Below are 24299 nucleotides of genomic sequence, written 5' to 3' on the forward strand. Positions count from 1 at the left end.
ATCATGCCATTGCACTCCAGCCTGGGCGACAAAAGCAAAACTCCATCTCGAAAATAAATAAATAAATAAATAAAATAAAAATGGAAATTTAAAGGAAGAAAGAAATGGTGCTTACTGTCTGTGTCCTCACATGGCAGAACGAGAGAAAGCAGCTCTCTGGGATACTCTCTCTTGTTTGTTGTTGTTTTTGAGAGAGTCTCACTCTGTCCCCTAGGCTGGAGTGCATGAGTGAGATTATAACTCACTGAAGCCTTGACTTCCTGGGCTCAAGTGATCCTCCCACTTCAGCCTCCCAAGTAGCTGGGACTACAGGCGTGCACCACCTCGCCCAGCTAATTTTTGTGTTTTTTGGTACAGACAGGGTTCTGCCATGTTGCCCAGGTTGGTCTCGACCTCCTGGGCTCAAGTGATATTCCCACTTTGGCCTCCCAAAGTGCTGGGATTACAGGCACGAGCCACCGTGCGCGGCCTGAACCGGGCACATGTACGCATCACCTGATGTGTTATCCTAAGATATTTTCTGCAGTGTTACACAGTGTCTGTGAATAATTTGATAGGTAGTGGCCAGCCACATGTGCCCATTTACATTTACACAGATGACAATTACATAAAATGGAAAACCCTCTTTCTCGGTGGAATGAGAAAGTACTTGGTCACTACACGTGGCTGGCGGCTGCTGGACAGCACCCACAGGGACTATTCCCATCATCACAGAAAGTTCTGTCAGACAGCGCCTCCCTAGAAAATTCCTAATCAACACCTAAAAATAAAAATGAGGTCACAGGCAAAGTGCAGTGGCTCACGCCTGTAATCCCTGCACTTTGGGAGGCTGAGGCGGGCAGGTCACTTGAGGTCAGGAGTTTGAGACCAGCCTGGGCAACATGGAGAAACCCCCTCTCTAGTAAAAATACAAAAATTAGCCAGGCGTGAGGGTAGGAGTCTGTAATCCCAGCTGCTTGGGAGGCTGAGGTGGAAGGATTGCTTGAACCCAGGAAGAGGAGGTTACAGTGAGCCAAGATTGTGCCACTGTACTCCATCCAGCCTGGGTGACAGAGTGAGACCCCATCTCAAAAAAAAAAAAAAAAAAAAAAAAAAAAAAGAGGTCCCTATAATACATTCATGTGGGAAAAAACTCGGAGCTATGAAGGCGGGAGGAGTGAAAGGCAAGTTGGCCCCCAGCACCCCTCCCCAGACATTCCTTTTTCCCCTTACTCAAATATTCTTTTAGAGATATTCTTTCCGGCTGGGCGGGCATGGTGGCTCATGCCTGTAATCCCAGCACTTTGGGAGGCTGAGGCAGCAGGATCACTTGAGCCCAGGAGATCAAGGCTGCAAAATAAAAACGGGGTAGGTATGGGAGCTCATGCCTGTAATCCCAACACTTTGGGAGGCCAAGGCGGGAGGATTCATTGAGCCTAGGAATTAGAAACCAGCCTGGGGTTGAGCTGTGATCATGTCACCGCACTCCAGCATGGGCGACAGAATGAGACCCTGTCTCAAAAAAAAAAAAAAAAAAAGAAACATTATTTTCATATGTAACCATCCACCTCTTTTGCACCTTGTTTTTTCTTTCGTCTTCTTCTCCTTCTTCTTCTTTTTTTTTTTTTTGAGATGGAGTCTCGTTCTGTCGCCCAGGCTGAAGTGCCATATCGAGATCTTGGCCCACCGCAAGCTCCGCCTCCCAGGTTCAAGCAATTCTCCTTCCTCAGCTTCCTGCACTGGGACTACAGGCACCTGCCACCACGCCTGGCTAATTTTTGCATTTTTAGTAGAGGTGGTTTCACCATATTGGCCAGGCTGGGCTCGAACTCCTGACCTTGTGATCTGCCCGCCTCGGCCTCCCAAAGTGCTGGGATTACAGGCGTGAGCCACCGCGCCTGCCTTTCTTTTTCTTCTTCTTCCCCTTCCCCTTCCTTCTCCTCCTCCTCCTCCTCCTCCTTCTTCTTCTTCTTTTTGAGATAGACTGGAATGCAGTGGTGTGATCACAGTTTACTACAGCCTTGAACTCCTGGGTTCAAGCAATCCTTCTGCCTCAGCCTCCAAAAGTCCTGGGATTACAGATGTGAGCCATTGTGCCTGGCCTTTTTTCTTTTCTTTCTTTCTTCTTTTCACTATCTATTTTGGAAATTTTTCCTTATTAGTACCACAGTGGCACCTCTGAAGGATCTAGGGGAAGATTCTTTTTTTTTTTTTTTTTTTTTTTTTTTTTTTTTGAGACGGAGTCTCGCTCTGTCTCCCAGGCTGGAGTGCAGTGACGCCATCTCGGCTCACTGCAAGCTCCGCCTCCCAGGTTCACGCCATTCTCCTGCCTCAGCCTCCTGAGTAGCTGGGACTACAGGCACCTGCAACCACGCCCGGCTAATTTTTTGTATTTTTAGTAGAAATGGGGTTTCACCGTGTTAGCCAGGATGGTCTCAATCTCCTGACCTCGTGATCTGCCCGCCTTGGCCTCCCAAAGTGCTGGGATTACAGGCGTGAGCCACCACACCCAGCCCCCAAATTTCTAATTTTTGGTATTATGATTGATGCTGGGATGTTGGGTTCTGGAACCAGATTACCTGAGTCCAAATCACACCTCAGCCATTTACAAGTTGTCTATTGCTGTGTAACAGGTGTTCACCAAAACTTAGCCACTTAAAACAACAAATATTTATTATCTCATGATTTTCATGAGGCAGAAATTCAGGAGCTTAGCTGGGCGGTTTAGGCTCGGGATCTCTCCTGAGGTTACCATCAGATGTCAGCCAGAGCCAGGTGCAGTGGCTCATGCCTGTAATCCCAGCACTTTGGGAGGCTAAGGCAGGTGGGTCACCTGAAGTTAGGAGTTCAAGACTAGCCTGGCCAACATGGTGAAACCTCATCTCTACTAAAAATATATAAATTAGTCGGGTGTGGTGGTGTGCATCTGTAATTCCAGGTACTTGGGAGGCTGAGGCGGGAGAATCACTTGAACCTGGGAGGTGGAGATTGCAGTGAGCCGAGATTGCACCACTGCACTCCAGCCTGGGCGATATAGAGAAACTGTCTCAAAAAAAAAAAAAAAAAAAAAATGTCAGGCAGGGCTGCAGCTATCTGAAGACTTGACTGGGGCTGGAGGATCCACTTCCAAAATGTCACCCTTAGCTGGCTGTTGGCTGGAGGTCTCACTTCCTTACCACATGGGCTTTTGCACAAGCTGCTTGAATTTTATCATGACATGACACCTAACTTCCCCAGAGCAAGCAATCCAAGAAAGCGAAGAAGACCTAGTACCATGTCCGACCTAGTCTGAGTTAAACACCATCACATTGATTTATTCAAGTCACTAAGTCCAGCCCAGAGTCAAGGAGAAGCCAATTAGGTGTTATTCTCTCTTTCTTTCTTTCTTTTCTTTCTCTCTTTCTCTCTTTCCTTTCTTTCTTCTTTCTTTCTTTCTTTCTTTCTTTCTTTCTTTCTTTCTTTCTTCTCTCTTTCTTTCTTTTTCTTTTTCCTTCCTTCCTTCCTTCTCTTTCTTTCTCCCTTTCCCTCCCCTCCCCTCCCTTCCCCTCCCCTTCCTTTCCTTCTTTTGAGACGGAGTCTTGCTCTGTTGCCCAGGCTGGAGTGCAATGGCGTGATCTTGGCTCACTGCAACCTCTGCCTCACAGGTTCAAGCAATTCCCCTGCCTCAGCCTCCTGAGTAGCTGGGACTACAGGTGTGCACCACCACGCCCAGCTAATTTTTGTATTTTTAGTAGAGACAGGGTTTCACCATGTTGGCCAGGATGGTCTCGATCTCTCGACCTCGTGATCCGCCTACCTCGGCCTCCCAAAGTGCTGAGATTACAGGCGTGAGCCGCTGCACCTGGCCAATTTTTTGTATTTTTAATAGAGACAGGGTTTCATCATGTTGGCCAGGCTGGTCTCGAACTCCTGACCTCAGGTGAGCTGCCTGCTGCAGCCTCCCAAAGTGCTGGGATTACAGACGTGAGTCACCGCGCCCAGCTGGTACTTAGTTTCTTACATGGTTGAATCTCAGAGTATTTGGCTGACTTGAGGCCTCTTAGCTTGGGCATCATTGGCTGCTAGAAGATCCAAGGACCGGAATTAGAGGTTCCGTGCATCCTGTAAGACTGTAGGCAAAATTGTGTGCACGTGTTATTTCGTAGGAGGAGGTCCAAAGCTTTTATTGAGGGTCTCATGTTGTCTGTGATCCCAAGAAGAATATGGCTCACTGTGCAAAAGTGAGACCTCCTGTTGTATTTGTTCCTAATGTTTTCTTTCTTTCTTTTTTCCTTTTTTTTTTTTTGAGACTGAGTCTCGCACTGTCACCCAGGCAGGTATGCAGTGGCGTGATCTCGGCTTGCTGCAACCTCCACCTCCCAGGTTCAAGCAATTCTCCTGTTTCAGCCTCCTGAGTAGCTAGGATTATAGAAGCCCGCCACTGCGCCCGGCTAATTTTTTGTATTTTTAGTAGAGACAGGGTTTCACTATGTTGGCCAGGCTGATCTTGAACTCCTGACCTCGTGATCCACTCGCCTCAGCCTCCCAAAGTGCTGGATTACAGGCGTGAGCCACCACACCCGGCCTGTACCTAATATTTTCTGATGACAATCTTCTTCCACTGGAGCATTGGATCTTCAATACCGAGGCATATCTTCTCCCTATATGACATACAGATAAAAAGGAAGTTGAAATCAGAGAGAAATAAAAAGACATTCTATATTTTATTCTGCCTCATTCCCTTTATTTAAATATATATATATATATATATATATATATATTTATTTATTTTAAGCTGAAGTCTCGGTCTGTCACCCAGGCTGGAATGCAGTGGCGTAATCTCGACTTACTGCAACCTCTGCCTCCTGGGCTCAAGCGATTCTCATGCCTCAGCCTCCTGAGTAGCTGAGATTACAGGTGCATGGCAACACACCCAGCTAATTTTTGTATTTTTAGCAGAGACAGGGTTTCACCATGTTGGTCAAGCTGTTCTCGAACTCCGGACCTCAGGTGATCCACCCACCTCAGCCTCCCAAAGTGCTGGGATTACAGGCATGAGCCACTGCGCCCAGCCTTGCTCCATTCCCTTCACTGCATACCTTAATAATTCCTTTTCTGGTAATCAGGCACATTTTGAACTTTTATGAATAGATCTGTGATTATTCTAAGTTCTTAAATTGTTCTGCAGTCTTTTATGTTTATTATCATAGGCATAGATGGACCTAAATTCCTTACTGTATCCTTTATTATTCAACCAGTGTATCCACTGGTTTTTTGCCTATGTTATTAAGTAACCTATTATCTCTGGAGTTCATGAAGTTATAATATCATTTTTATTAAACTGAATAGAATGGTATAGCAATGACCTCTTAATTACAATTTGATTTGACTGCAAAACTTTTTCCTCCTGTATAAGGAGATGATGTCTGCTTTAAGCTGTAATGTTTTGCCATGTTGCAAAAAGCCACAATATTAAATTAAGTATTAAAAAAATACCTGTCTTAGGGCTGAGTGTAGTGGCTTGTGCCTATAGTCCTGGCTACTTGAGAGGCTGAGGTAGGAGCATCACTTGAGCCAAGAAGTTCGAGGCTGCAGTGAACTGTAATTGCGCCATTAAACTGCAGCCTGGTGATGGAGGGAGACCTGGTCTCTAAATAAGTAAATTAACAAATAGACCAGGCTGAGTGGCTCATGCCCGTAATCCCAGAACTTTGGGAAGCTGAGGTGGGAGGATCCCTTCAGGCCAGCAGTTCCAGACCAGCATGGACAACATAGTGAGACCCCACCTCCACAAAAAATTTAAAAATTAGTCAGGTGTGGTGGTGTGCACCTGTAGTACCAGCTAGCATAGAGGCTGAGGCAGGAGGATCACTTGACCCCAGGAAGCAGTGAGCTGTGTTCACGTTGCTGCAGTCAAGCATGGGTGACAGAAGGAGAGCCTGTGTCAAAAAAAATTAAAATAAATAAATAAATCTTGATATTTTATTCATTGTGTAGTTTCTGCATTAATTTTAATTTTTTTTTTCTTTGAGATGCAGTCTTGCTCTGTCGCCCAGGCTGGAGTCCAGTGACATGATCTCGGCTCACTGCAAGCTCCGCCTCCCAGGTTCACGCCATTCTCCTGCCTCAGCCTCCTGAGTAGCCGGAACTACAGGCGCCCGCCACCACACCTGGCTAATTTTTTTTTTTTTTTTTTTTTGGTATTTTTAGTACAGATGGGGTTTCACCTTGTTAGCCAGGATGGTCTCAATCTGCTGGCCTTGTGATATGCCTGCCTCGGCCTCCCAAAGTGCTGGGATTACAGGTGTGAGCCACCGCGCCCGGCCCAGTAATTTTAATTTTTAAAAATAATTACTAGGTGCAGTGGCTCACGCCTGTAGTCCCAGCACTTTGGGACGCCGGGGTAGGAAGATCGCTTAAGGCCAGGAGTTCAAGACCAGCCTGGACAACATATCGAGATCCCTATCTCTACCAAAAAAAAATTAGCCAGGCATGGTGGCGTGCACCTGTAGTCCTAACTACTCTGGAGGCTGAGGTGGGAAGGTTGCTTGAGCCCAGGAGTTCAAGGTTGCAGTGAACAAGGCTATGCTACTGCACTCCAGCCTGGGTGACAGAGTGAGACCCTGTCTCTAAAAATAGTAATAATTTAAAAAAATGTATTTAAGGCCAGGTGTGGTGACTCATGCCTGTAATCCCAGCACTTTGGGAGGCCGAGGCGGGTGGATCACTTCAGGTCAGGAGTTTGAGACCAGCCTGAGCAACACGGTGAAGCCCCGTCTCTACTATTAAAAAAACAGAAAACAAACAAACAACAACAACAAAACAAAATTAGCCAGGCGTGGTGGCGGTTGCCCGCAATACCAGCTACTCGGGAAGCTGAGGCAGGAGCATCGCTTGAACCCGGGAGGTGGAGTTTGCAGTGAGCCCAGATCGTGCCATTGCACTCCAGCCGGGGCAACAAGAGCAAAACTCCGTCTCAAAAAAAAAAGTATTTAAATATTATGTATTATTTGAACACAATTTAAAAATTGGCAAAAAATATTCTTTATCTTTGTTGCTTTTTTCTCTTTTTACCGCTCTCCCCCAATGTTGCTCCCTGCCTAGCGCCTCTCCGCAGCGTCGTCTCTGACTCTGCCCTGGATTCAAGCTGCTTCTGGTCATTCGCGTGATGGCCTCGAGGGGGCGCTGCTTCCCCACTCATGCGCAGGACTCCGTCAGTTTAATTGGGTTTGTTAACATCTCCCAGCTTAGATTCCTCTTCTGCAAAGTGGGTATTATAACGTTAGCCACGCAGGGATGACGAAGGAAGTGCAGTTGACCCTTGAACAACACGAGTTTGAACTGTACGGATGTACTTAGGCGTGGATTTTTTTCCACCTCTGCCACCCCTGAGACAGCAAGACCAAGCCCTCCTTCTGTTCTTCTTCCTCCTCCTCCTCCTTCTCCTTCTCCTTAGCCTGCTCAAGGTGAAGACGACAAGGATGAACACTTTTGTGATGATCCACTTCCACTTCATCCATAGTAAATATGTTTTCTCTTCCTTTGAAGTTTGGACGGGCACAGTGGCTCACTCCTGTAATCCCAGCACTTTAGAGGCCAAGACGGGTGGATCACCTGAGGCCAGGAGTTCAAGACCAGCCTAGCCAACATGGCAAAACCCTGCCTTTACTAAAAATACAAAAATTAGCCAGGCGTGGTGGTGGGCGCCTGTAATCCCAGCTACTCAGAGGCTGAGGCAGGATAATCGCTTGAACCCAGGAGGCAGAGGTTGCAGTGAGTTGAGGTCATGCCACTGCACTCCAGCCTGGGCAGCAGAGTGAGACTCCGTCTCAAATAATGAAACAAATAAACAAACAAAAAATAAAACAAATACAAAACACCAGAATTTTTTTAGTGACATTTGCTTTTCTCTAGCTTACTTATTGCAAGAATACAATATATAATACATAGAATGTAGAAAATCAGTGTTCATTCCGAGGCGGGTGGATCACGAGGTCAGGAGATCGAGACCACGGTGAAACCCTGTCTCTACTAAAAAATACAAAAAATTAGCCGGGCGTGGTGGCGGGCGCCTGTAGTCCCAGCTACTCGGAGAGGCTGAGGCAGGAGAATGGCGTGAACCTGGGAGGCGGAGCTTGCAGTGAGCCGAGATTGTGCCACTGCACTCCAGCCTGGGCGACAGCGCGAGACTCCATCTCAAAAAAAAAAAAAAAGAAAATCAGTGTTCATTGACCATTTATGTCATCAGTAAGGCTTTTGGTCAATAGTAGGCTGTTGGTGGTCAAAAGTTACATGCAGATTTTTGACTGTAGGGGTGAGCTTGGCACTCCTAACCCCTGTGTTTGTTCTAAGGTTGACTACACAGAAATCCCCTAGCCCTGGGCTCCTGGTTACTCAATGCATAAGGATAATCACGATTTTTTTTTTTTTTTTTAATAAAACAGGGTCTTGCTCTGTCACCTAGGCTGGAGTGCAGTGGTGCAGTCACAGCTCACTGCAGCCTCAACCTCTTGGGCTCAAGTGATCCTCCCACCTCAGCCTGCCCAGTAGCTGGGACTACAGGCATGCACCACCAAGTCTGGTGAATTTTTATTTTTTATAGAGATAGGATCTCACTATGCTGCCCAGGCTGGTCTCAAACTCCTGGGCTCAAGCAATCCGCCTGCCTCAGCCTCCCAAAATGCTGGTATTACAGGCATGAGCCAACATTCCCAGCCACTATTTTTTTTTTTTTTTGAGACAGTCTCACTCTGCCCTCCAGGCTGGAGTGCAGTGGTGTGATCTCAGCTCACTGCAACCTCCACCTCCTGGGTTCGAGCAATTCTTGTGCCTCTGCTGGGATTACAGGCATGCACCACCACGCCTGGCTAATTTTTTTTTTTTTTTTTTTTGTATTTGTAGTAGAGATGGGATTTCACCATGTTGGCCAGGCTGGTCTCAAACTCTGGGCCTCAAGTGATCGTCCTGCCTGGGCCTCCCAAAGTGCTGGGATTGCAGGCATGAATCAGTGTGCCCGGACCCAGCCACTATTTTTTAAGAGTACAAAATTGAAGCATATTCTGATAGGGAATTTAAAACACTCACTAAAGTAGGCAGAATAGTATAATGAACTGCAGCCCACCCTGACCACCATCACCCCCTACTCAACCCCGCCAACCCCGCCCCCATCCCATTTGCCTTCCTGTCAGGTATTATTTTGAAGCAAATCTCAGTTATCTTATCATTCCACAAATATTTTGTTGTATGTCTCTAAAACATACACACTCTTTTTTTTTTTTTGAGACAGGGTCTCACTCTGTTGCCCAAGCTGGAGCACAGTGGTGTGATCATGACTCATTGCAGCCTCAACTTCCCGGGTTCAAGTGATCCTTCCACCTCTGAGTAGCTGGGACTACAGGCACACGCCACCATGTCTAGTTAATTTTTTACTTTTTGTAAAAATGGAGTCTCAATATGTTGGCCAGTCTAGTCTTGAACTCCTCAGTTTAAGTGATCCTCCTGCCTTGGCCTCCCAAACTGCTGGGATAACAGGCGTGAGGCACTGCACCTGGCCCAGACCCTTTAAAAGCCTAGGGCATGGTGGCTCATGCCTGTAATCCCAGCACTTTGGGAGGCCGAGGCGGGTGCATCACCTGAGGTCAGGAGTTCCAGACCAGCCTGGCCAACATGGTGAAACCCTGTCTCTACTAAAAATACTAAATATTAGCCAGGCGTGGTGGTGGGCACATGTAATCCCAGCTACTCGGGAGGGTGAGACAGGAGAATTGCTTGAACGTGGGAGGCAGAGGTTGCAGCAAGCCAAGATCACACCATTGCACTCCAGCCTGGGTGACAAGAGCAAAACTCTGTTTCAAAAAACAAAAACAAAAACAAGAAACCTCACCACAATACCATTGTCACACTCCAAAAACTTTGCCAATAATTTTTTAATATCTATAGATTCCAGTTTGGCCAATAGCTGTTGAGTTTTCATATCCGAATTTGACTGTTAGCTCACTTCCTTGCCAAGGAATCTTGGGAAATTGTTTAACTTCTTTGAAGCCTATTTTCTTTCTTCTTCTTCTTTTTTTTTTTTTGAGACGGAGTCTCGCTCTGTCGCCCAGGCTGGAGTGCAATGGCGTGATCTCGGCTCACTGCAACCTCTGCCTTCCGGATTCACGCGATTCTCCTGCCTCAGCCTCCCGAGTAGCTGGGGTTACAGGCGCTCGCCACCATGCCCAGCTAATTTTTGTATTTTTAGTAGAGACGGGGTTTCACCATGTTGGTCTGGAAGCCTATTTTCATCATCGATGAACTGGGATAGTAAATTGAAGCCCCCAGATTGCTTGGAGTATTGGAGACAGTATGTTTCCTGAAATTTCAGCACGTAAAACTTCTTTTCTTTTCTTTCTTTTTTTTTTTTTTTTTTTTTTAAGAGACAGGGTTTTGCTCTGTTGCCCAGGCTAGAGTACAGTAGTGAGGCAATCATATCTCACTGCAGCCTTGACTTTCTGGGCTCAAGTAATCCTCCCACCTCAACCTCCCTAGTAGTTGGGACTACAGGCACACATCACCACGCCCAGCTAATTTTTCGTTATTGTTGTTGTTGTAGAGATGGGGGTCTCACTATGTTGCCCAGGCTGGTCTTGAACTCCTGGCCTTGAGTGATCCTCCCACCTTGGCCTCCCCAGTAGCTGGGACTACAGGAGCATGCCACTGTTCCTGGCAGCACCTGAAACTTCTTTTTTTTTTTTTGAGATGGAGCGCAGTGTGGCTCTGTCGTCCAGGCTGGAGTGCAGTGGCGTAATTTCTGCTCACTGCAACCTCCACCTCCCAGGTTTAAGTGATCCTCCTCCCTCAGCCTCCAAAGTAGCTGGGATTACAGATGCCTACCACCGTGCCTGGCTAATTTTTGTTTTTAGTAGAGACAGGGTCTCACCATATTGGCCAGGCTGGTCTTAAACTCCTGACCTCAGGTGATTCGCCCACCTCAGCCTCCCAAAGTGCTGGGATTACAGGCATGAGCCACTGCGCCTAACCAAGCATCTGAAACTTCTATCCTCAAATATAGTAACATTATTAAATATAGTAACATTATTAGTAAATATAATAGCTTTATTATTTCTGTCGGTAGAGCAGTGATTCTCAAGGTGGGGCAGTGAGGGAGGGGTTGATTCTGTTCCCTAGGGGACACTCAGCAATGACGGAAAACATTTGCGGTTGTCGTGATTGGAGCACGAGCGTGCTACTCGCATCTTGTGGATGGAGGCCAGGGATGCTGCTCAACACAGGACAGGTCCCCCAACAAGGAATAGTCTGGTCTCAAATGTAGGCAGTTTTGAGGTCAGGAAAGCCTGGTCTAGACAGATTACCTTAACACTCACTGGAACCTTGACCTTGGAGGCCGAACTGGGATTGACTCCCAACTCTATCACTTGTTGAGTGAAACTGGCAGGAGTGATTTGTTTTTGTGTTTGAGATGGAGTCTTGCTCTGTTGCCCAGGCTGGAGTGCAGTGGTGCGATCTCAGCTCGCTGCAACCTCCACCTACCGGGTTCAAATTCTTGTGCCTCATCCTCCCAAGTAGCTGGGATTACAGACGTGCATTACCACACCCAGCTAATTTTTGTATTTTTAGTAGAGATGGGGTCTCACCATGTTGGCCAGGCCGGTCTTGAACTCCTGACCTCAGGTAATCCACCTGCCTTGGCCTCCCAAAGTGCTGGGATTACAGGTGTGAGCGACCATTCCTGGCATTGGAGGTTTTTTGTTTGTTGATTTGTGTTTTTTTTTTTTTTTTTTTGAGACGAAGTCTCGCTCTGTCACCCAGGCTACAGTGCAGTGGCGCTATCTCGGCTCACTGCAAGCTCCACCTCCCAGGTTCACGCCATTCTCCTGCCTCAGCTTCCAAGTAGCTGGGACTACAGGCGCAAACCACCACACCCGGCTAATTTTTTGTATTTTTTTTTTTTTTATTAGTAGAGACGGGGTTTCACTGTGTTAGCCAGGATGGTTTTGATCTCCTGACCTCGTGATCCACCCGCCTCGGCCTCCCAAAGTGCTGGGATTACTGGCGTGAGCCACCGTGCCCGGCCGATTTGTGGGTTTTTGAGACAAAGTCTTGCTCTGTCGCCCAGGCTGGAGTGGAGTGGCAGGATCTCGGCTCATTGCAACCACCGACTCCCAGGTTCAAACAATTCTTGTGCCTCAGCCTCCTAAGTAGCTGGGATTACAGGCGTGCGTCACCACGCCCAGCTAATATTTGTATTTTTAGTAGAGATAGGGGTCTTGCCATATTGGCCAGTCTGGTCTTGAATGCCTGACCTCAGGTGATCCACCCGCCTCGGCCTCCCAAAGTGCTGGGATTACAGGCATGAGCCACTGTGCCCGGCCTTGGAGTTTTAATGGTAATTAATCATGGCTAACATCTCACAGGCCCTTCCTGTGATGTAGGTGTGGTGTTAGTCTCACTCTCTATATAAACGCTTTTCACTGTCTCACCAACCCAGGAGGTTAGTGAGAAAATCCAAGTGCAGAGTAGTGAAGCGTCACAGTCAAGGGACTTCACTGTTGTGCATCTTGTTTTCTTCATCCGTGAAACAGGATCATAATGTCCATCTCTTGGGGTAATAATGTGGACTGCTAATGCCAAATGCCAACCAACTGGCACCTCCTAGACCGTCAGCAAATGGCGTCTTTTACGAGGAGCCGTATCAGCCTGGCACACAATGGTTAACCACCAAGTCTGGGCTGAATGCCCGGCTAAGCTGGTGCCCAAGCGCAAACAATTTCTTTCATTATCCCAGTTGCTGGGAGAATTGGGCAAGGAGAGACCCATAAAATACCCAAAACAAAAGTTACTAGGAAAGCCAGGGGCTTGTCTTCCGGGTGGTGCCGAGGCCAGGAAAGTGTCCTCTCTAACCTATTTCCCCGGAGGAGTCTAAATTGGTCGTTCAACTACCAGCAAGGGCTAAAGAGAGGCTGGAGCCACCAGGACAGCCAGAACGCTGACACTGCAAAGGGCCTCTGTCCTTACTGGGGAAGCCCAGTCTTGCTCAGCTGTCTTCTTCAGCAACAAACAGAAGTCAAGAAAGAGACACAGTTGTGGAGGAACCTGTTGTGATGATAATTTACTGAGCACCTACTATGTGCCAGGCACACCAACCTTACCAGACAAGATCCTTGGGCTCATGGAATTAACTTTCTCATGGGAGAGACAAACAATAACACGTAGAAACATATCAGCTGGTGGTGAGTACCATGCAGAAAATTAAAATAGAGCGATGGCATTGGGAGTGACTTAAGGGGTCACTATGCAATGGGATGGTCAGAGACAGCCTCTCAGGAGGAGGTAGCATTGAAGCTAAAATGTGAACAATATGAACAGATGCAGCATAGAGCATTAAAGTACAGGACATGCAAAGGCCCTGAGGTTGAAATAAGCTAAATGCATTAGACTAGGGGTTCTCAAGTAAGGGGAATTCTGCCCCCTAGGGGACATTGCAATGTCTAGGGAGACTTTTTTTTTGAGACGGAGTCTCGCTCTGTCGCTAGGCTGGAGTGCAGTGGCGCGATCTCAGTCACTGCAAGCTCTGCCTCCCAGGTTCACGCCATTCTCCTGCCTCAGCCTCCCGAGTAGCTGGGACTACAGGTGTCCGCCACACGCCCAGCTAATTTTCTGTATTTTTAGTAGAGACAGGGTTTCACTGTGTTAGCCAGGATGGTCTCGATCTCCTGACCTCGTGATCCACCCTCCTCGGCCTCCCAAAGTGATGGGATGGCAGGCGTGAGCCACTGCGCCCGGCCGAGACTTTTTGTTTTTGAGATGGAGTCTTGCTCTGTCACCCAGGCTGGAGTGCAGTGGCATGATCTCGGCTCACTGCAATCTCTGCTTCCCAGGTTCAAGCGATTCTCCTGCCTCAGGCTTCTGAGTAGCTGGGATTACAGGTACATGCCACCACGCCAGCTAATTTTTGTATTTTTAGTAGAGATGGGGTTTTGCCAAGTTGGCCAGGCTGGTCTCAAACTCCTGGCCTCAAGCAGTCTGCCTGTTTTGGCCTCTCAAAGTGCTGGGATTAGAGGTGTGAGCCACCACACCCAGCCTAGGGATACTTTTTAATTGTGACGACTTTGGTGGTGGTGGTGGGGGTGTGCTGTTGAAATCTAGTGGGTGGAGGCCGGAAATGCTTTGCAACATCCTAAAATGCATGGGACAATTGCCACCGCAGAGGATGATCTGGCCTCAAATGTCTGTCATACTGAGATGGAGGAAGTCTGGGAGAGAGACTAGGAAAAAGCCTAGAGGTGAAAGTCAAGGTCAAAGACTCTGATCCTCCTACGATCATCAGGAGGCAGTAACCGAGGGAGCGTGGCCAAGCGCTGAAGTGAATTCGGGTCCAAGGAGCCTGCTGGGACCCAGGAAAACGAGAGAAGGAACAGAAATCGTGGTGGAGGCAAATTCAAGGTCAGAAGATTGGGCAGAAGGTGCTAAGAGAGGTCTGGAGAGATGCTGGGACCCAGAACTGGGGCCTCAGTGAGATCAGCAGGCTGCAGCTAAACTGTGGTAACCGGGTGAGTTGTGGGAAGGTGGCTGGGGGGCCGGGCTGGGTTTATGGGGGTGGGGTCCCTGGAGGAGAGGAGTCTGACCAGCACTCGTTCCCTGACTCTGCCCTTCTAGCTGGTGAGAAAGTTCTCACTCTAAGCTGCAGTTTTCTCATCTGTTGAATGGTGACACTCAACTCTATTTACTGGGCCTTTACTGCTGAGAAAATAATTAACTGGCTGCACGTGGTGGTTCATGCCTCTAATCCCAGCACTTTGGGAGGCTGAGGCAGGAGGATGGCTTGAGGCCAAGAGTTCAAGACCAGCCTGAGCAACATAGTGAGACTCCCGTCTCTACAAAAAATAAAAAACTTAAGCCTAGCATGGTGGCACATGCCTATAGTTCCAGCTACTTGAGAGGCTGAGGCAGGAGGATGGTTTGAGTCCAGCAGTTCAAGGCTGCAGTGAGCTATGATCATGTCACTGCACTCTAATCTGGGCAATGGAGTGAGACCCTATCTCTTAAAAAAAAAAACACAAAACTAGCTAGGCATGGTGGTGTGTGCCTGTTAGTCCCAGCTACTCAGGAGGCTGAGGTGGGAGGATCACCTGAGGACAAGAGATGGAGGCTGCAGTGAGCCACAATAGTACCACTGCACTCCAGCCTGGGCGACAGAGCAAGACTGGATTCTTTTTTTTTGAGACGGTCTTGCTCTGTCACCCAGGCTGGAGTGCAATGGCGTGATCTCAGCTCACTGCAATGTCCGCTTCCTGGGTTCAACCAATTCTCCTGCCACAGCCTCCCTGAGTAGCTGGGATTACAGGCATGCACCATCATGCCCGGCTAATTTTGTATTTTTAGTAGAGGTGGGGTTTCTCCATGTTGGCCAGGCTGGTCTCAAACTCCTGACCGCAGGTGATCTGCCCGCCTTGGCATCCCAAACTGCTGGGATTACAGATGTGAGCCACTGTGCCTGGCTGACCCTGACTCTTAAAAAAGAATTAGGCCGGGCGCGGTGGCTCACGCTTGTAATCCCAGCACTTGGGGAGGCCGAGGCGGGCGGATCACGAGGTCAGGAGATCAAGACCACGGTGAAACCCCGTCTCTACTAAAAATAAAAAAAATTAGCCAGGCATGGTGGCGGGCACCTGTAGTCCAAGCTACTCAGAGAGGCTGAGGCAGGAGAATGGCGTGAACCCGGGAGGCGGAGCTTGCAGTGAGCTGAGACCGCGCCACTGCACTCCAGCCTGGGTGACAGAGCGAGACTCCGTCTCAAAAAAAAAAAAAAAAAGAATTAACTCAGTAGGCATGAGTTGTCCATACCCCACACATTAAAGTTGTAGCTCTTGACCTGCTCCTGGGAAGTGACCTCTAAGCCCTAGGAATGGGATAAGGGTGTCTTTGTTTACCTGGAGAGCCTTGGCTCACACTAGATACTAACAACATGACTTAGAGAGGGAGCTTTAAGTCACGCAATATTGGTTGACCTCTGGAGGGGCTGCGGATTAAGGCCAGCTATGCAGGTGGTCAATCATGTCTACATGACCAACCCCCAATAAAAACCCCAGACACCAAGGTTCAGGAGAGCTTTCCTAGTTGGTGGCAAACTATTCATGTTGTCACACATCACTGCTGGGAGATTTAAGTGCTGGCCATACAACTTCACTGGGAGGGGACGACTGAAATCTCACACCTGGTCTCTTTTGGACCCTGCCCTGGATGCCTCTTCCTATGCCTGATCTTATTTTATTTTTTGAAGCAGAGTCTCTCTCTGTTGCCCAGTGGTGGCTCACTGCAGCCTCAACCTCCTGTGCTCAAGTGATTCTCCCATCTCAGCCTCCCAAGTAGCTAGGACCACAGACACGAATCACCATGCCCAGCTGATTTTTTTGCTGTTGTTGAAATAGGGTCTGGCTCTGTTGCCCAGGCTGGAGTACAGTGTTGCGATCTTGGCTCACTGCAACCTCTGCCTCCCAGGCTCAAGTGATCCTCTCACCTCAGCCTTGTGAATAGCTGGGACTACAGGTGTGCACCACATCTGGCTAATTTTTAAATTTTTTGTAGAGATGGGGTTTCACCATGTTGCCCAGGCTGGTCTTGAACCCTTGGACTCCCAAAGTGCTGGGATTACAGGCATGAGCCACCATGTCTGACCCTGGATACTTTTTTTATTTTGTAGAGACTCTGTCTCCCTGTGTTGCCCAGGCTAGTCTTGAACTCCTGGGCTCAAGCAATCCCCACCTCAGCCTCTCAAAGTGCCGAGATTACAGGCATGAGCCACTGCGCCTGGTCCCTTGGCTGATTTTAATTTATATCCATTCATCATAACCTATGAGTACCTATTTTACAGCTTTTTCTGTTTTGTTTTGTTTTGAGATGGACTGTCCCTCTATTGCCAAGGCTGGGTGTGGTGTGATCTCAGCTCACTGCAACCTCCACCTCTCTGGTTCAAGCAATTCTGGTGTCTCAGCCCCCCAGGTAGCTGGGATTACAGATGTGCACCGTCATGCCTGGCTAATTTTTGTATTTTTAGTAGAGATGGGGTTTCACCATGTTGGCCTGGCTGGTCTCCGACTCCTAACCTCAAGTGATTGGCCCAGCCTTGGCCTCCCAAAGTCCTGGGATTACAGGCATGAGTCACATCGCCTGGGCTATCACATCATTTTAAAATTCTCTGAGTCCTAAGGAATCATGGAGCTTGAGGAGGCTCTTGGGGATCCCTCAATGGCAGAGTCTGTCCTGGGTGGACAAGGCATGGAAGGGAAGTCAAGGCAGAGAGGATAGTAAAAGCAAAGACACAAAGGTTTGAAAATACAGTTGACCCAACAGAATCAATATCACTGTTTTGTTGAGTGCTCACTAATGCTGGGCATTTTACAGACCTATCTCCCAACCGCCTTGTTGATGTTTTGTTCAAGGTGGATATTTTCGGCATAATTTTGATCTGCTAACACATTGCGCTACCTCATATATTTCTGCAGAGACGAGCGCCCTGAATGGCTCTTATTTTCATTTCACAGACCATGCGGCTGATGCCCTGGGAGGGAGGCCACTTGCTTAAGTCCTCCAGGAGGGCCATGGAGGAGCCGGCATTCAAACCAGGCTCATGGATGCCAAGGTATACGTGTGTTCTCTCTGCCTCCAGCAGTGGTTTGCTACTGTTGTGAAGAGGTTGGGCAGGATTCAGGTCGCCAGAGCATTTTCAATAATGTCAGATCATGGCTGGGCGTGGGGGCTCACGCCTGTAATATCAGCACTTTGGGAGGCTCAGGTGAGAGGATCGCTTGTTGCCAGGAGCCTGCCAAGTTCCAGCCTTGAACTCAACCCAGTGAGATCCCATCTCTAAAAAAAAAAAAAAATTTTTTTTGAGACGAAGTTTCGCTCGTGTTGCCCAGGCTGGAGTGTAATGGTGTGATCTCGGCTCACTGCAACCTCCGCCTCCCAGGTTCAAGTAATTCTCCTGCCTCAGTCTCCCAAGTAGCTGGGACTACAGGCATGTGCCACCACGCCCGGCTAATTTTTTGTATTTTTAGTAGAGATGGGGTTTCACCATGTTGGCCAGGCTGGTCTGGAACTCCTGACCTCAGGTGATCCATCCACTTCGGCCTCCCAAAGTGCTGGGATTACAGGCGTGAGCCACTGTGCCTGGCCAAAAATTTTTATTTTATTTTATTTTTTAATATTTTGAGACAGAGTCTCACTCTGTCGCCCAGGCTGGAGTGCAGTGGTATGATCTTGGCTCACTGCAACCTCTCTGCCTCCCAGGTTCAAGCAATTCCCTTGCATCAGTCTCTCGAATAACTGGGACTACAGGTGTGCACCGCCATGGTCAGCTAATTTTTGTATTTTTGGTAGAGACAAGGTTGGCCAGGCTGATCCTAGACTCCTAGGCTCAAATGATTCTCCCGTCTTGGACTCCCAAAGTGCTGGAATTATAGGCATGATCCACTGTGCCCAGACTCTATACAAATTTTTTTTTTTTTTTTAATTAACCAGACATGATGGTGCACACCTATAGTCCCAGCTACTTGGGAGGCTGAGATGGGAGGATCGCTTGAGCCCGGGAGATCGAGGCTACAGTGAGCTATGATCACACCACTGTACTCCAGCCTGGGTGGCAGAGCAAGACTCTGTATCACGTAACAATAAACCTCCTGCAGGCAAAGATAACTAGCTAGAGTTTATTTATTTATTTAATTTTGTTGTTCATTTATTTATTTATTTATTTTTGAGATGGAGTCTCCCTCTGTCACTCAGGCTGGAATGCAGTGGCACGATTTTGGCTCACTTCAACCTCTGCCTCCCAGGTTCAAGCTATGCTCCTGCCTCAGCCTCCTGAGTAGCTAGGACTACAGGGGCAAACGACCACGCCTGGTTTATTTCTGTATTTTTACTAGAGATGGGGTTTCACCATGTTGGCCAGGCTGGTCTTGAACTCATGACCTCAAGTGATCCATCTACCTTGGCCTCCCAAAGTGGTGGGATTACAGTCACATGATTGTAGCTCACAGCAGCCTTGAACTCTTGGGCTCATGCAATCCTCCCATCTCAGCTTCCCAAGTGGCTGGGACAATAGGCAGGCACCACCAAGCCATAGCTACATTGCTTTTTGTTTGTTTGTTTTTTGTCTTTTTTAGACAGAGTTTCATTCTTGTCGCCCAGGCTGGAGTGCAGTGGCACGATCTTGGCTCACTGCAACCTCTGCCTCCCGGGTTCAAGTGATTCTCCTGCCTCAGCCTCCGGAGTAGCTAGGATTACAGGCACGCACCACCACACCCGGCTAATTTTGTATTATTAGAAGAGTCAGCGTTTCTCCATGTCGGTCAGGCTAGTCTCGAACTCTTGACCTCAGGTGATCTGCCCACCTTGGCCTCCCAAAGTGCTGGGATTGCAGGCGTGAGCCACAGCTCCTGGCCCATGGCTGTATTTTTAAAAAACTTTTTTTTGCAGAGATGAGGTCTCACTGTGTTGCCCCGGCTGGTCTTGAACTCCTGGCTCAAGAGATCCTCCTGCCCTGGCCTCTTGAATAGCTGGGCTACTGGAACAAGCCACCGTGCCCAGCTACTAGAGTTGATTTAAAACTGTTTTCTTTCTTTTTTTTCTTTTGAGATGATGTCTTGCTCTGTCACCAGGCTGGAGTGCAGTGATGTGATCTCAGTTCACTGCAACCTCCACCTCCTGAGTTCAAGCGATTCTCCTGCCTCAGCCTCCCAAGTAGCTGGGATTACAGGCCTGCACCACCATGCCCGGCTAATTTTTGTATTTTTCGTAGAGACGGGGTTTCACCATGTTGGCCAGGCTGGTTTGAACTCCTGACCTCAAGTGATCCACCCATCTCGGCCTCCCAAAGTGCTGGGATTACAGGCATGAGCCACTGTGTCTGGCCTAAAACTGGTTTCTCAGTTTTTCAACACTGCTGACAACTGGGGACGGATCCTTCTTTGTGGGAGCTTCCTGGGCATTGTTAGATGTTGAGCAGCATCCCTGGTCTCCACCCACGTGATGCCAGTAGCATCCTCCAGTCGTGGCAACTGGAAAGGTCTCCAGACATTGCAGGTGTCCCCTGGGGGCTGAATGGTCCCCAAGTGAGAACCCCTGATTGAAATAGTATGCGCGGTGCCTGGTCGTGGAAGGACTTTGCCTTGTGGGAGGGGGTGGTAAGGGCAGGATGGGATGGGATTTTCGTCAAGCATTTGTCTTTCTTGTCTGGGCTGTGGGGCTGGGCATGGCTCCCAGCCTCTCCTCTGCATACCTGGGCTCAGGCTCAACTTACATGGGTAGGCCCCAGGGGACCCAGGTGTTCAAGAGGTTGGCTGGTCCCTGGGCTCCAATGCCCAGCACTGGGAAACCATGGCTGCTATGGTGACCACTGCGCTCTGAGGACGAGGAGCTGGGAAGAGGACTCCCGTGCCTAGGGGAGCCAACATCCAGAGGTCTTGGCGGGGAGGCCACTGTCTAATATCGCTCCATGAGTGCTTGCAGACCAAGGAAAGCAGTGGAGAGGAGCTGGTTCAGCTCCCCAGAGGCACTGGAGGTGGTGGGGGCTGCAGGTCACTGGGGGAGCCTCGGAAGGTGAAACTGGCTCCCCTTTCCTGATGGCCCTGCCTGGCTGGCCTACCAGGAAGGCTGCCTGGCTTCTGGCGTGAGGTCTCTGAGCCCCACGCCCTTTCCAGGGGAAGGGTCATCTTGGTGTGTAGGCAGCAATGAGCGTGGGCCCCCTCAGCCCGAGTACCCGCCGGCGGCTTCTGCAGGGTGAAGCCGGCCCCCTCCCAGCACCTCCACCCAGCGGTGTGACCATCTTCATCAGTTCCACAGTCTCAGGTAAGGTGCAGGGTACAGATGGGGGCTCAGAGGCAGGTGGGCACTCTCAGGCAGTGTCAGGGCAATGGGCATGGCTCATGGAGTCCTTTAAGAGACCTAGACATGAATCAAGTATCGTGTTTCACGCCTGTAATCCCAGCACTTTGGGAGGCTGAGGCGGGTGGATCACTTGAGGTCAAGAGTTGAAGACCAACCTGGGCAACATGGCGAAAACCCATCTCTACTAAAAGTACAAAAAATTAGCCAGGCGTGGTGGTGGGTGCCTGTAATCCCTGCTACTGGAGAGACAGGAGAATCCCTTGAACCTGGAGGCAGAGGTTGCAGTGAGCCAAGATCGCGCCACAGCACTCCAGCCTGGGCAACAGAGCAAGACTCTGTCTCAAAAAACAAAATAAACCAAAAACTCAAAAAGGAGATATTAGATAATAGCATGCTGCTACACAGCACTGCCCAACTCCACATTCAGTGAAGTCAGTTGGCAACTTGATATTAACCAGGGTGGAGTATTTAAACCACGGAAATTGGCAGAAAATACAAATAGGATTTTTAAAAATTTGTTTTGGAGAACAGAGTATTATGGAACATTTGCTGGGTCACTGCTCTTTTTTTTTTTTTCTGTCGCCCAGGCTGGAGTGCAGTGGTGCGATCTGGACTCATTATTACCTCTATCTCCCAGGTTCAAGGGATTCTCCTGCCTCAGCCTCCCGAGCAGCTGAGATTACAGCCACCTGCCACCATGTCCGACTAATTTTTGTATTTTTAGTAGAGATGGGGTTTCACCATGCTGACCAGGCTGCTGTCGAACTCCTGACCTCAGGTCATCCGCCCCACTCAGCCTCCCAAAGTGCTGGGATTACAGGCGTAAGCCACCATGCCTGGCCACACCACTCTATGTATATGTGCTCTCATAGAAACTACATCCTGGTTCGGGGAATGGACACATAAATTAAGTAACTGCAGGCCAGGCGCGGTGCCTCACGCCTGTAATCCCAGCACTTTGGGAGGCTGAGGCGGGCAAATCACGAGGTCAGGAGATTGAGACCATACTGGCTAACACGGTGAAACCCCGTCTCTACTAAAAATACAAAAAAATTAGCCAGGCATGGTGGCGGACACCTGTAGTCCCAGCTGCTCGGGAGGCTGAGGCAAGAGAATGGCGTGAACCCAGGAGACTGAACTTGCAGCGAGCCGAGATCGTGCCACTGCACTCCAGCCTGGGCAACAGAGCAAGGCTCCATCTCAAAAAAAAAAAAAAATTAAGTAATTGCAGCTTGTGGGCCAGGTGTGGTGGTTCACACCTGCAATCCCAGCACATTGGGAAACCTCGATGATGTGAATGCAGCTCAGGTAGTGACTCATGTGGGAGCCTCCTGGACCCTCTGTTTCCTCCTCAAGAAGCCAGACTGAGAACCCAACTTGATAGAGTTGCTGTGAGTGGCATATGATGTTACAACTAATATTTATGACCAATGTACTGTGTGTTAGGCTTAAAAACTGCCAGAATCTTGCCACAGCTGCATAGCCCTGTGTGACCGGACCCTGCTCACCCTCACCAACCTTATCTCCTGTGGTCACCCCCTTGTCTACCTGTTGTACCCACACCAGAACCCACAGATCCGGGAACCCCCAAGGCCCTGGGGGGCCCATATCAGGGCTATCACTCTCACGGTTCCCTCTTCTCCTTCTTATTCTGATCCTTTGGGTCTCAGTGCAAACACCCCCTCTTCAGGGAGCCCTTCTCTGCCCCTCAATGTAAAGTAGATTTGTCCCTCTGAGGTGGGCGGATTGCTTGAGCTCAGGAGTTCAAGACCAGCCTGAGCAACATGGCGAGGCCCCATCTTTACAAAAAGTAAAAAAAAAAAAAAAAAGTGACTGGGTACAGTGGCTCATGCCTGTAATCCCAGCACTTTAGGGGGCCGAGGCACCTGAGGTCGGGAGTTTGAGACCAGCGTGGCCAACATGGTGAAATCCTATCTCTACTAAAAACACAAAAATTAGCCCAGTGTGGTGGTGTGCGCCTATAATCCCAGCTACTCAGGAGGCTGAGGCAGGAGAATCGCTTGAATCTGGTAGGCGGAGGTTGCAGTTAGCCGAGATTGTGCCACTGCATTCCAGCCTGGGCAACATAGCGAGACTCTGTCTCCAAAAAAAAAAAAAAAGGGAAAAGAAAAGAAAGAGAGAGAAGGAAAGAAGGAAGGAAGGAAAGAAGGAAGGAAGGAAGGAAGGAAGGAAGGAAGGAAGGAAGGAAGGAAGGAAGGGAAAGATTTGTTCCTGTTATTCTCTTGCCTAACCCACCCATGTGTTTTCAACAGCACTCTTCACAAACTGCAATTACTTTTTAAAACTATTTATTTATGGGCCGGGCGCAGTGGCTCACACCTGTAATCCCAGCACTTTGGGAGGCCGAGGTGGGCAGATCACAAGGTCAGGAGATCGAAACCTTCCTGGCCAACATGATGAAACCCCGTCTCTACTAAAACACAAAAAATTAGCCAGGTGTGGTGGCGCACGCCTGTAATCCCAGCTACTTGGGAGGCTGAGGCTGGGGAATTGCTTGAACCAAGGAGGCGGAGGTTGCAGTGAGCTGAGATCACGCCACTGCACTCCAGCCTGGTGACAGAGCAAGACTCCATCTCAAAAAACAAACAAGCAAGCATACAAACAAAAAAAAAAGCAAAAAAATCCCAAAATCTATTTATGTATTTATTTATTGTGCCCCTTGGTTAAGCATAAGGGGTACAATGGCAAACAAGATATAATCCAATGGGCACGGTGGCTCACTCCTGTAATCCCAGTGCTTTGAGAGGCCAAAGCAATTGGATTGCTTGAGCCTAGGAGTCTGAGACCAGCCTAGAAAACGTAGTGAGACTCCTTCTCTACAAAAAATTTTAAAAAATGTATATGGCTGTGGTGGTGCACCCCTATAATCCCAGCTACTTGGGAGGCTGAGGTGGGAGGATCAACTGATGCTAGGAGTTTGAGGTTACAGTGAGCTATGATTGCACCACTGCACTCCAGCCTGGGTGATGGAGTGAGACCTGTCCCTTAAAAAATTAAAAAAATATATATATATATAGGGCTGGGTACAGTGGCTCATGTCTGTAATCCCAACATTTTGGGAGGCTGAGGCGGGAAGATGGCTTGAGTCCAGGAGTTCAAGACCAGCCTAGGAAACATAAGGAGATTCCACAAAATAAATAAAATAACTGCCTATGGCGATTTTTTCTTTTTCTTTCTTTTTTTTTTGAGATGGTGGTGGCAGATGAGGCTTTAGCCATAGGCCAGGCGCAGTGGCTCACGCCTATAATCCCAACACTTTGGGAGGCAGAGGAGAGAGGATCTCTTGAGGCCAGGAACTCGAGACCAGCCTGGGCAGCATAGCGAGATCTCATTCTCCACAAAAAAGGGGAAAAAAGACAAAAGTAAATCAATAAAATAAAAGCAGAGCTATGAGGCTGGGAAGAGTTCTGAGTTCTTTCCACTAACACCCTCCATGCCTT

General features: G+C 48.7%; 1 protein-coding gene and 1 long non-coding RNA gene across 8 annotated transcripts in view; one reads left to right on the forward strand and one right to left on the reverse strand.

The window, feature by feature from the left end:
* Window positions 1-24299, reverse strand: part of LOC129460809 (uncharacterized) — a 137076-nt gene that overhangs the window by 69055 nt on the left and 43722 nt on the right. The gene's annotated exons all lie outside the window — the stretch shown is intronic.
* Window positions 12796-24299, forward strand: part of NWD1 (NACHT and WD repeat domain containing 1) — a 95476-nt gene continuing 83972 nt past the window's right edge. For 5 of the 7 annotated variants that reach the window (XM_055239132.2, XM_055239135.2, XM_055239138.2 and 2 more), the window contains exon 1: window positions 12796-13187. In XM_055239132.2, the coding sequence (XP_055095107.1) occupies window positions 13127-13187 (61 nt within the window). In that variant the 5' untranslated portion in view covers window positions 12796-13126. Of the gene's footprint in view, window positions 13188-14284; window positions 14508-17498; window positions 17597-24299 lie in introns of all 7 variants that reach the window. The other 2 variants (XM_055239133.2, XM_055239134.2) reach the window with 2 other exon arrangements.

Source organism: Symphalangus syndactylus, chromosome 13 (genome assembly GCF_028878055.3).
Source record: "Symphalangus syndactylus isolate Jambi chromosome 13, NHGRI_mSymSyn1-v2.1_pri, whole genome shotgun sequence".
Lineage (NCBI taxonomy): Eukaryota > Metazoa > Chordata > Mammalia > Primates > Hylobatidae > Symphalangus > Symphalangus syndactylus.